Here is a 12,313-nt window from a genome sequence, read left to right on the forward strand (position 1 = left end):
GTCTGAGTGGCTACAGTAGTCAGGACCAGGTCAAAATACAATATAAGAGGTACAAAATTTGACACCTCATTACAGATCGCAAAGAGAAACAAAAGGCAGCTAACCATGATAAGGGGATAAACAGGGATGATAACAAATGAATTTGGACAGCTATCCGTGTAATGACCACAATGTTGAACTTGAATGCCTCCCAAAGTCTGTATTTCACACATTTTCTAAGGCTTCATATTTTTTAAGCACCTGCAGCTTCTCAGACACATTGGCTCAGCATCCTTAAACACATATTCCAGTCACTTTTGCTGCATTAATCCAAAACCCTCTAGCCAGATGGAGAAGGAGGTAATAGAACAGGGGAGAAGACAAAGAACATTTTGGAGAAAAAAACCCCCACAATAATATAACTGGTAAGTCCTAAAGGTCTAAAATCAGTTCTAGTAATGTTTTGCACATGCCCAAATTTTGTAGAGTTCCCCATCTGAACAGCCAAATGATTATTCCAGTGCATACACGTTTGGGTCCTGCCACTATTGGCACTACTGGTAGGCTTTCGCAACTGTAGTATATTTGCAAAGCTCTAATCCATCAGTTATTTACCACAGCAAAGAAAACAAAACAAAACAAAACAAAACAAAAAACCAAACCTGTTCTGGTTGTTAGAGTTTGGCTGTGTTTGGAAGGCTGGGAAAACTGTCCATTCTCCTGTTTCATAAGCAATTGCATATCTCAAGGCCTAGGAGCTTGCAGATTAAGATGATTTTCTACCATGGTATAAATGAAAAGGCTAAAAGTAAGAAGCTGTAAGTTAGAACAGCAGCAGTTTTCCAGGTACCGTTAGGCTAATTGGAATGGTAGGCAATTTTAGCAGGTTGGATAAAAACATATGATCAGACTGAAGTTCAGGAATGCCTCAGGTGCACTTGCAAGTGCAAATTTAAACAACAAATGAATCCAAAATCTAAGTAGGTCAGCATCATTACAAGCTAACAGGTCGGAATTCATTAGTATTTTCCACCTGGGACATATTCTAAATACCTCTAAATAAAATATATGAGAGACTATTTTAACTAAATAAAGTGTACCCAGTTGCATATTACAGACACCTCAAAGAGCTGTTAACACCTTCAGCAAACTGCCAGTTACTTCAGTCTGTGCTGACTTCGGTTTTACAGAGGAAAAGTAAGGAGGTTTTGTCTCCAAAAATGGCAGGTTTTTGATGCTGCCTTTGGTGTGAAACCTATTTATAACTCTCCAGTTACAAAATCAGTCTAGGTCAATATATATTTTATAGAATAAAGTAAGTTCTTAGCTGTTCCAGTGAAAAAGATGCTGACCCTGAATCTCTTTTCCATTTGAGCCACAGAAATGGAAGGAAGGGATGTCTTTAGGTCCAGTGGGAAGGGATGACTTTAGTTCCCACTGGACCTCTGCAGTCTCAGGTTCTCAGTGGTACATCCTGGCAGGAAAACCAGAAGCCTCTGCACTTCCCTTTGTGCCATCAGAATAGTATCAAGTGGGATCCCAGGGAACCATTCCAATCCCAAATCATTCCTGGATAAAATAACTTCCGTTTAAGCAGGATTTATTTAAAATTCATGTAGTCCTTCCTTCTCTTTCTAAGAGCAGACTCTATTTTAAACAGCTGTTATCTCTATTTCAAACCAGATAAAACAAACCCAAACAAACTCCCGTTATATAGAATTTAAAACATGAGATAAGAAAAAACAAATAACTGAATGGATACCAGACTGAACAGAATGTCCCTAATCTGTTAGAGAAAACCCTGTGCCAATGAGTAAGATGTTAGAAGAAGGTAGTGCTGCAACAGTAAGAGCAGTCAGGTGGAAGGCACAAGCAGCACTGCAGAACTGTACAGCACGGATCCCAGCACCTGCACCAGGCTTACGGGAACTACTGGCAAGTGCCAGATTTGTTGGCACATTTACTACTTCATTCATTTTCATACTGAACTCAGTGAGCACAGTTCTCTCTGAGTTACTTCTGCCATTCTTACATTATAAAGTTGCAACAGGTTGCAGAGTTTTATACTGTCAATACCTAATGCAGGAGCGCTGATGGGAAAAAGAAAAACTGAAGGTTTTGAAAAATATTTTAAATAATAAGTAGATCTTTTTAGGCAACAAGAGGAAGTGGAGAAGTTTGATTTGGCAGAATATGAGTTAATTGGGTCCGTATGGTAATGTAATCAACAACAAAACAGTTGGTGTTTGGTTGGCATCTTTAGGTTTCAGAGTTAACAACTTACTACAATGATCATGAAAGATTCCCTCTTCGGTAATTATCAGCTGAGAAAGACACTTCCATGCCAGTTAACACTCAGGTTCATCTCTCCAAGCTGATCAGACCTGAGAACGATTTATTTTTTTTCAAGATGAACACTGAATCTTAGAGCACAGTTCTGCAATACAATTAATTCTATTGCCACAGACCTATTATCAATGGGTACCTATGTTAAGAGTCTTGAAATCTTTTCACTCTCATGGAGCAAAAACAGAAGAAGGATCAAGCTGTTGCTGTAAAAAAATGACATGCTAAAACATCTGCTATATGTACTGAGCAACACTCCAAATTGTCTCATAAGTCTAACATACGAGCCTTGTCTAGTAGTATATTAATTCAAGATTTAGATCATGACATTGTAACGGCAAATAAACCATGTTATCCTTCAGTTATAAATAAAACAATTTTTTTTTTTCTGAAAGCATGCTTTTCCTGAGTGTGTTCCTCTAGAGTAAAATTATTTCTGACCTTTCATCTGATAGGTATCACCACTGAGTATTCTCCCTTATTTCAAATTGTTTTACAGTAGTCAGATAGGGGCTGCTACCGTGCTAAGTAACTTCAGTATTTAAACTAAATTTTAACTTTAATATTTAAATATCAAACAAGATAGAAGGAAAATAAGTATCAATGGTACAATGACAGATGAAGTCAACATTTAGTACAACAATTGTAGTAAAACATGGATTTGGACATATCAAAATAGGTCTTTCTCACCGTCAGGATGAACTACAGCAGTGTAACAGTGTACCTCTTAGTTTAAAAGTGATAGCACAGACATCATTTCAGTGCACTTTTCTGGATCCAGACAGGATACATGCATAACCCCATGTAATATAATTTGTTAACATAATGCCAATCTTTTCTCTTATTGGCAAGGAATTAAATAAATGAGTCGTAATTATTTACAACCTTCGTACCTTCTTCATGTTCCAAGGAAAGAGAATTCCTTTCTTGACTTAAAACTGGCATTCAGGTTTATTTTAACAACAACATCCCTGAAATATTTGTCCCTTATGAGATAAATCAGTCTCTCAATGAGAAAATTTGTCTCATTATCTTTCCATGTATGATTTTTATCTATTATATGTATCCAGGCCTTCAAATGACTTCTAAACATTTACTACAACTAAGCAAACATATACTAAACTAATCACAATGAAACAAACTGCACACGTGAGAAGTTAATTAAATGAACTAGGCAAAAGTCTGGCTAACAGGATATTTGCCAAGGGCTTCACAAAAAGCTTATCCACTCTGTTTCCTTGAAATTCAGGTCTCATAATCAAGTCTTTTTTCTACTCCCACAGGACAAAATAAAATGAACTAGACTAGACCAGACTGATGCTTAAGATGCTATATTACAGTACATTTGCCGTAGCTAGAGGGCACAGCTATAGCCCTACGTGAATGTTTTGTTGGTCGTTCATTCTCACAAGACTATAAAAAATAAACCCCTCACTTCACAACCTTTGAACACTTCCTACATTACAAAGTAGTATACATATGTTGACTGACAGCTCTAATGTTTGTCCGGATGCTCTCTTGGTACAGGTTCCACATGGATGGATCTCCAAAGAGTAGTAAAGTATTTTGTAATACCGAATATACCAAAAAGGAGTATTTTGAAAAAAAAAAAAAAAAGTTATTTGAGAATATGTTTGTCCGAACATTAAAAACTTTGGTAAATAAGGAATAGGATTACACCTATCTATCTGAAGTCAAGAGATGCCATTTAACGTATTAGCCAAGGACTGCTGTGCCTGGCAGCAACTTCAACTGAGCTTTGCAATGAAAAAACAGGTAATACTTTAGTAAGAATTAATATTTTTAACAGTATCCCAATTTTCTTTGTAGCATTCAATAGCTTTTAAGATTTATGTGTGTGGGGACCTTCCCATCCCTGGACTCATAGCCTATGTCTATGACATAGAAATACTACGCATAGTTTATAAAATTAAAAATAAATGTACCTTTAAAAATCCAACAACAAATGAGGTACGCATCACACTATAAATACTCATAAATTCTCTTTAAAGTGTCAGATTCTTCTTTGTTAATAAATATCTCTATTATGTTTTTACGCAGTTTTCTTCCAGGTATTTATTCATATGGTATTATTAATTTTAATTCTTACAGCCTTGTTTGTAGAAACAAATGAGATATAGATTTATTTTAAAAAAACATATCAAGGAGCATTTATATAAATAAATTCATGTACAATTATATTAAGATAAATATTTGTGTTCAAAGACAATTGACCATTTTTCTATGGGAATTTAATTTCTATGGGAATTAAAGCACACTCTTGAGAAAACTCAACTTTTATGGAGAGAAACACAACAGCAGTATTTGGACAAGCTGCCAAATCTATGCTATATTTAGCATGGACCAAAAAGAACAAATCCAGCATCCAGCACACACACATTTTCCTTACATTTATTCCCCATTTCACATTGAACAAATATCAGATTATAGATCAACATTTATATAGCAACTCCTCTCAAAAGAGTTGCCCAGATGAAAAATCAAGTACATTACTGTGTACACACAATTTGGCTGATTTGATTTTAAAAATCATTTTTTAAACCAAAGCTTCACTTGTGGACCTCACACAACATATGCACACCCTTGGTGGCCAGAGAAACATGAATTAGTGTGAGCAGCCAGGTTTCTGGAAATGAAGTAGTATTTCTCCTGCTCACTGAAGGAGTTTTCTGGAAATACATATACTGTCATGAAAACAAATGATTTTTTGTGGACTCATACACTACAATCTAAATGTAGGTTTACTAGTTAAATAAATATCCTGATGGAACTGGAGTAGACTCTTTTTTGTTCTCCCAATTCCTCGTTTTCCAAATCTCTCCCAGGAACGAGCAGAAAGGAAAAGGCACAAGAGACATATATCGAATTTACCATGTCCCTTCTTGAAAGGGTAATAACATGGTTTAAATGATGATGGTATTTTAAAATGTAGCACTCGCAGTGCATTGTGAAAACTAAAGATAGCACTGCATAAAGAAATCAATATTTTTATAAATCCAACTGTGTTAATACAGGCTCCGATAGTCAAGCAGAGTGCTTTTCAACAAGGGTTTTTCACGCACATGTAAAGCTTCACTGACACCATTATAGCTCTGTTCTCTTCAGATTATTTCTCTCTAGCCCTGTGCTGTAACTTCAATGTTTCTAGGATCTCATAAAGAAGTTTTAAGTGTTTTCAGTTTTGCAAATCATTAACGATTTTCCACTAAGGGTATACACTCTACATAGGTTTTTCATCTAATGTGAATAGTCTAGATTTTCTTAGACTGTGGACACATTGGATGTCAAGACTACTTGAGATTGTTTAAGCAGTTTCCCACCTTCGACTCTTTTTTTCCTGCCTCTGCACTGCACCCCCACATTTTGCAGCTTCCAATACTTGTACAAGTTGAGCAGAATCAAAGAAACTGAGCTGGCTGAAAAATAGGGGAGAGAAGAGGTACTAGGAAAGGTTATTTTCCAGGAGGATCAACTTCACAGTTCACCTTCCAGCTGCACAAACAACTGTGCCAGCTGACTGCAGCAAAGGGTCAGGGATTGCAGGGGGGAGCAGGAGGTGGGCAGAGGCTGCCGAACCAAGCAGTGCTGCCACCAGGGAAGCCCCGGTACCTTTTGCGGACCCCCCAGCAGTAGCCCACTTAATTTGATGGGACAATATTTGGATGATTTTCAATCTTTGATCGATAACATGCCTGGTAATTACTTAGAGCAGCGGTCAGTTCACTCTTCCCCAAGTTGCATGGATTCCACGAGGGGACAGGGCAAAAACTCTATTTCTGCTAGAAGGACAAACATTTTGAGCACAAATTGATGGCAGACTCATCCCTTTAAAAAGGGCTGGGTTTACAGTCATTCTTTAGAAAGGACCTTACTTCAAAAAGGACACAAATATAAATACTTTACTACTGGTAGAAATAGAGCCATGTAATATTTACATAATTCACTCACTGGATGTCACTGACATTTCTTTCCTCAACCACCCGCTAGTACAGCTCCCCCCCTGCAAAAAAGCTGTAAGTAACATCTGTACACAAAGCCTAAGTAATCCTAGAGTTATGGTACGTGTGACTTTTAAGAAGTTGCTGACTTCATTCTGTTAACCATCGTTTTTTGTTGTTGTGTTGATTTATGTATTTACTTCACCCAGGCTGGAGCAAAGAGCCATTTCATTCTAGCAATTCTCCAGATATTTGTATAAATTCAAAAAGCAGCAGTGAATTATTAATTAGAACAACACGTATATGCTCTATATGATATGTTTATATCACTAGCCTGACAATACTGAAAAACTCTCAGGACTGTAACTTCCAATGAGTATAAAAAAATTGTATTATCCCAAACAATCATCATTTCTTATTTAGCTTGGAAAGGATCATTACTTCACTGATGTAACAGGACTTTATTAGTCTATCTTGGGACAGTGGTCTACCTGTTTCGGAACTGACCATTTTAATTATTTTAGTGTTTGCACTATCCAAACATATTACAACCAAAATAGAAAACCTAATGTATGGGGAAATACATGAGAGAATGAACGATGAGGCACTCTCTGCAGTCCCAAGAAACAGCAGTGCTAGTAATATGAAGTTACAGCCAGCCTGTGACTGAAGTGATATAAGATACGATCTAAGACACCAATTTTCTTTCAGCAAAAGGATTTATTGACATAATTGATTATAACCATGTACAGCATCTATGCATCTCCCATTGGAAGAATATCCAGTGATAGAGCTAACGTTAGTGTGATACACAGCTTTACTCAATAATCCCCACTGCATTTCTAATAACAAACAGTGGTGTATTCCACAGTCTGTCATAAATGGCCAAAAGCACCCAGGGGTCCAAAAGAACAGAAACTGAAGATTCTTAATAAAAAATAAAACCCGATCCTGGATTCCTTCAGTTTTAATTCCATTAAACATTGTAACTATCAGTTATGAATTTTAATCTATACACTGACAACTGAGTTTGTCCCCTGATATTCATGAAAACTGCTGCCTGTCAAAATGAAATCCCAAAGGACTTTTTGCTACTGACTCAAGAATCAAGACTTAACTCTCTTTTTTTTTCCTCCATTTAAAAGGCAAAGATTAAGGCAAATGATCCCTACACTCTCTCCTTTCCTCCCATTTGAATTTAAAGATTGAACAAAAATCCTTCAGAACATAAAGTCATGTTCTCTCCATTCAGCCACTGAACTCCAATTGAAGGTACCAGTTACTATGGTGTCTTTTGTAAACGCTTGTTCGTCTGGGAAAAAAAAAAAAAAAAAGGAAAGGAAAAATAAAAGAAAAAAAAAGAAAAACCCCCAAATCGCCTACTTGCAATTATGGTAATAAACAACTTGTAGTCACGAACACCTCAGGTCAGCAATGAATGCATGATATTGAGATGAATGTCTCCATAGTCCACTAACACTTCCTTCAAACCATTCAGTTCCACAAGAGTTCATCTGAGGTTGCACATTAAATTCAAAGGAGCACAAGTAGTATCAACGGTCTCAACAATTTACCAAACTCCATCTAAAACATTTGCATTTAAAGTGTAACCACAGTTTGGACCTTTTTAATCAGCTCATTTCTAGACCACACAGAGAGAATTATTAATGTAAAATAAACCACCATATTTCATAGTAACAGAACCGCATTCTGTAAATATTTAGGAAAGTAAAGTCCGAGAAAGTAGAGAGCAACTGATCATAAAATGATTAGCACTGCTCTAAAAACAGAAGCAGAATTCTAGTTAAAACAAAACAACCAAAACAAAACCAACTCAAACATCATATACTACTGCATAAGTGTTTAACTTCAGCATTACTCACTCAGCTACACAAAACACGGAATCTAGAGTAATATACAAAAATGTTTTATTTCACAGTGAGGTACATAAAGCTTCTAACTTTAGTAGGCTAAGGCTAAGAGAGAATTTGCCTGTTAGGATAGACTGTTTCACATTCCTGAAATATTCTCACCTATTATTGTTTCTGAAGAAAGGCACCAATATTATTTATCCATCAACAGTTCAACTCTGCATCCACCCATTTAGAAATGCAGATGGATAATGTGAAGCTCAGTGATCTACTGACCATCACGGACCCAGACAACTACCGCACACATTAATGTGTACAAGTACCAAGCAGTATTTATTCAAAAACAGTTTCAAAATAGCTCATTTGTAAACATATTACAAAACTCTGTTAGTTTTTCCTAGTGGTGTCAGCAATATATTCCTGTAAAACTAACCAGCTGCATTATTGTTTCCCGTTTACAAAAAAGTATGAAAACACACTCGCGCACGTTAAGTCGCCTCACATTCGGTTTGAGTTAAAATGGCACAGCCTTCCAACTGTCCAGCGCAAAACATACATTTCCAGCCCTCCAGACGACTCGCTGGTTGCACACAGTTCAACAGAAACATTAAAAGAGGACCCTCAGCCCAGACTTTTGAATATGAAGGGCTGATGCCTTGGAAAGGTCGTTCAAAGCATCCTCGCGCAGGGCCAGGCCGCTCACTGTAACTGTTGTTCCCAACTGCAGTCTGAGAAAACCATCTGTAAAACAGCACGCTTAAATTTACGTCTCCGAGTTCGTGTAAGGGAGGCACCAGCTGCTGTTCGCAGCAGCTCCCGCCGTTTTGCTCTCCTCGTGGCAAGGTATGGTTACCGCCAGTCAGGGCTTTTGCTTGTGTTAGTGGTAATTTTTGAGGAAACGGCGACCTCCCCGCAGAGGTGACCGAGTAAGCCCGTCTCACAGATGGCATTAGGCCCGGCCTGCAGGAAGGGCGGCTGATGGCAGCGACTGCGCCACACCTCGCCTCTCGGGGGCCGCGCCATCCCCTCACAGACCCAGGGCCGCCTCCCTTCGCCGCGCTGACTACAGCTCCCAGCGGGCCTCGCCGCACGGCGGCGCCCGCCTCCCGCGCGGGGCCTGCCGGGAGCTGTAGTTTGGCGGGCTCAGTCGGCGAACCGCTGCAGCAGGTGGTCGTCGCCGTGGCGGCCGCCGCCGCTGTCCATGAAGCGGTCGCAGGGGAACTCGATGAGGTCGGCCTCGCTGAGGGCGCAGGCGGCGCCGCGGGGCGGCCGGTGGGACTGGAAGCCCGAGAAGTCGGCGGAGACGCCCGTGCCCATGGAGCGGAGGGGCCGGCGGGTGGAGTAGAGCTGCCGGACGTGGACGGGGGCCGCCTTCCGCCGCCGCCGCCCCAGCACCTTCTTCCGCAGCAGGCGGGAGGCCCAGGCGGCCAGCGCCGCGAAGAGCAGCAGCGCGTTCACCGCCAGGAGCACCAGGGTGAGGAGCTGCTGGTCGGGGCCGCGGGGCCCGCCCGCCGCCGCGCCGCCCTCGGGCAGGGTGACCAGCCCGGCGCAGTGGTCCCGCGGCGCCACCGGGCACACGCGGCCGCCGAGGACGCCCTCGACGCAGACGAGGTAGGGGGTGTCCGGGCGGAGCTCCCGCAGGGTGGCGGCCGGCTCCCCGCGCTCCGGCAGGTAGACGAAGCGCTGGAACTTGACGGCGGCGCCGAAGCGGTCGAAGAGGAGGCGGAACCGCGCCGGCCCCTGCAGGCGGGGGCTGCGGTGCGGCCGCACGGCCCAGCGCACCGTCACCGAGCTGGAGCTCACCGCCTCCACCGACAGGTTGCAGAGGAACAGCTTGTTGAAGTCGCACGGGTCGGACACCAGCGGCGGGACCCCGGCGGCCGGCGCCGAGCGGGGCTTGCCAGCCCGCCGGGGCCACGCCGCGCTGGGCGGCGCCGGCCCGGAGGCCGCCGGGCGGGCGGGCAGCGGCGGCGTGGGGCTGGCCGCCTCCGCCGCGGGCCTCGGCGGCCCCGCCGCGCCCTCGGGCGCCCCCAGCAGGCGGGCGGTGGAGGCGGACGGCGGCGGCCCCGGGGGCCCGCGGGGCAGCCCCGCGCCGCCGCCGCTGCTGTTGCTGCCGAGTCCCTCGGCGGACAGCGGCGGACGGCGCTGCTCCTCCGCTGCCGGCGGGGGGGGCGCGGAGGAGGGCGAGGCACCGCCGTGACAGGGGCCGCCGTCTTGCGGCGGCGGCAGCTGGGCGTCCTGCAGGTAGTCGAGGTACTTGCCGGCCAGGGTGGGCGGCAGGCGGCACTGCACGAAGACGGTGAGCAGGCGGCCCTGGGAGTGCCAGGCCCCCAGCCAGTGCTTGAGGCCGCGGAGGCGGCAGTCGCAGCTCCAGGCGTTCCCCTCCAGCTCCAGGCGGTAGAGAGCCGGGCTGGAGGCAAAGAGCTCGCCGGGGAGGGTGGCCAGTGCGTTATCTCGCAGGCTGAGCTCCCGCAAGCGGCCGAGGCGGCCGAAGGTGGCGGGGTGCAGGGCGGTCAGCACGTTGCGGCTCAGATCCAGTGCCTCCAGGCTGCTCAGCGGCTCCAGCAGGGCCGCGGGCAGGTGGCTCAGCAGGTTTCCCTCCAGGCGCAGCTCCTTCAGCGAACCCAGCCCCGTGAAGGCATCCGGGGCCAGGTGAGCCAGGCGGTTTCCACTGAGCGAGAGCTTTGCCAAGCTGGGCAGGTGCTGGAAGAGCCCTCCTGTCAGCTGCTGCAGGCTGTTGCTGCCCAGCAGCAGGGTGTGGAGGGAGCGCAGCGGCCCGAAGATGTCCGGGTGGCGAAGGGAGCTCTGCTGGTTCCCCGAGAGGTCGAGGAAGCGCAGCTTAGCCAGTCCAGTGAAGGCACCGCGGCTCAGCCAGCGGATGCGGTTGGACTCCAGGTGCAGGTAGAGTAAGTTCGGCAGCCCTGAGAAAGTGGAGTCGCCCAGCGAGCCCAGCTCGTTGCCGTCCAGCCGCAGCTTGACCAGGCTGCCGAGGCCAGAGAAGGAGGCGGCACTGAGGCGGCCGATCTCGTTGGCGTTCACATAGAGGATGCGCAGCTTGGCCAGGGCGCTGAGGGTGCCGGGGGCCAGCGCCGGCAGCAGGTTGTTGCCCAGGTAGAGCTCCTCCAGCCGACCCAGGCGCTCAAAGGCCTTGGGATGCAGCGAGCGGATCCGGTTGTACTGCAGGTCCAGGCGCTGGAGGCCTGCCAGGCGGTGGAAGTCAAAGGCAGAGATGTTGGCAATGAAGTTGCCTCCGAGGCTGTAGGTGAGGATATCCTGGGGCTCGGCAGCCTTGGGCACCGAGCGCAGGCCCCGGTTGGTGCAGAGGAGGTGCTGGTGTTGCTGGCAGTCGCATGGCTCGGGGCAGATGGGCTCGGCCGCGGGCAGCAGCAGGAGGAAGAGGGGGACGGAGCCCCAGAGTACCCGCGGCAGCACCATCAGGCGGACCCGGCGCGGCGCCCCCATCCCGGGACGAGCCGTGGGCTGCTTCCCCCGCCGGCTTTGTGTCTCTCCGGCATCCCCCCCGCCTCCTCCGCGGCTGCTAATCGGCCCCTCCTCTGCTCCGCGCCGGGCTGAGCTGCGCGCCGGGCAGGCGGGCGCGGCGGCGGCTGCAGGTCGTCGTGCCCGGCACCATGGGCTCGCCCGAGCCGGCCGGGGGCGCGGAGCGGCCGGGAGGGCTGCAGGCTGCCGCCGCCCGGGCTCTGCCGCCCCTCGCGGCCCGCAGGCTGCGGTTCGGCGGTCGCGGGGCCGGTGCTGCCGCGGGGGGCGGGCGGGCGGGGGTGCGTGCGGCCGGCGGGCTGCGGAGCGGCGCGGCTGCCCACGGCTCCGCCGGCTGTCCCAGGGGCGGAGGGGCGGGCGGAGCGGGGAGGGGGGGCGGGCGGAGCGGGGAGCAGGAGAAAGACGAGCTCCGAAACTTGCCGAGAAAACTCAGCGGAAATTCGTACTTCCCACACTGTGCCCTGGGGGACCGGAGGATCGGATGGAGCGGGGGAGAGGGAGGACGGCGCGGCGGGGGGCGGGGGGGAGGGAGCCCGCGGCCGGTCCTGGCTCGGCTCAGCCCCGGCAGCGAGCAGGGGCGCAAAGTGGGAAAGTAGGAATTGGAACCGGCTGTGGCTGCCTCCCAGCCACATGGGCTGCAGATAGAGCTGTGCATCGGGGAGG

General features: G+C 47.0%; 1 protein-coding gene across 1 annotated transcript; it reads right to left on the minus strand.

Annotated features, from left to right (window-relative positions):
* Positions 1-8,195: 8,195 nt before the first annotated feature.
* TRIL (TLR4 interactor with leucine rich repeats) lies at positions 8,196-12,097 on the minus strand. The gene has a single exon (XM_075493054.1). It carries the CDS (start codon positions 11,615-11,617, stop codon positions 9,299-9,301), a length of 2,319 nt encoding a protein of 772 aa, XP_075349169.1. The 5' UTR covers positions 11,618-12,097; the 3' UTR covers positions 8,196-9,298.
* Between the last annotated feature and the right edge of the window lie 216 nt (positions 12,098-12,313).

This window comes from Mycteria americana, chromosome 2 (genome assembly GCF_035582795.1).
Source record: "Mycteria americana isolate JAX WOST 10 ecotype Jacksonville Zoo and Gardens chromosome 2, USCA_MyAme_1.0, whole genome shotgun sequence".
Lineage (NCBI taxonomy): Eukaryota > Metazoa > Chordata > Aves > Ciconiiformes > Ciconiidae > Mycteria > Mycteria americana.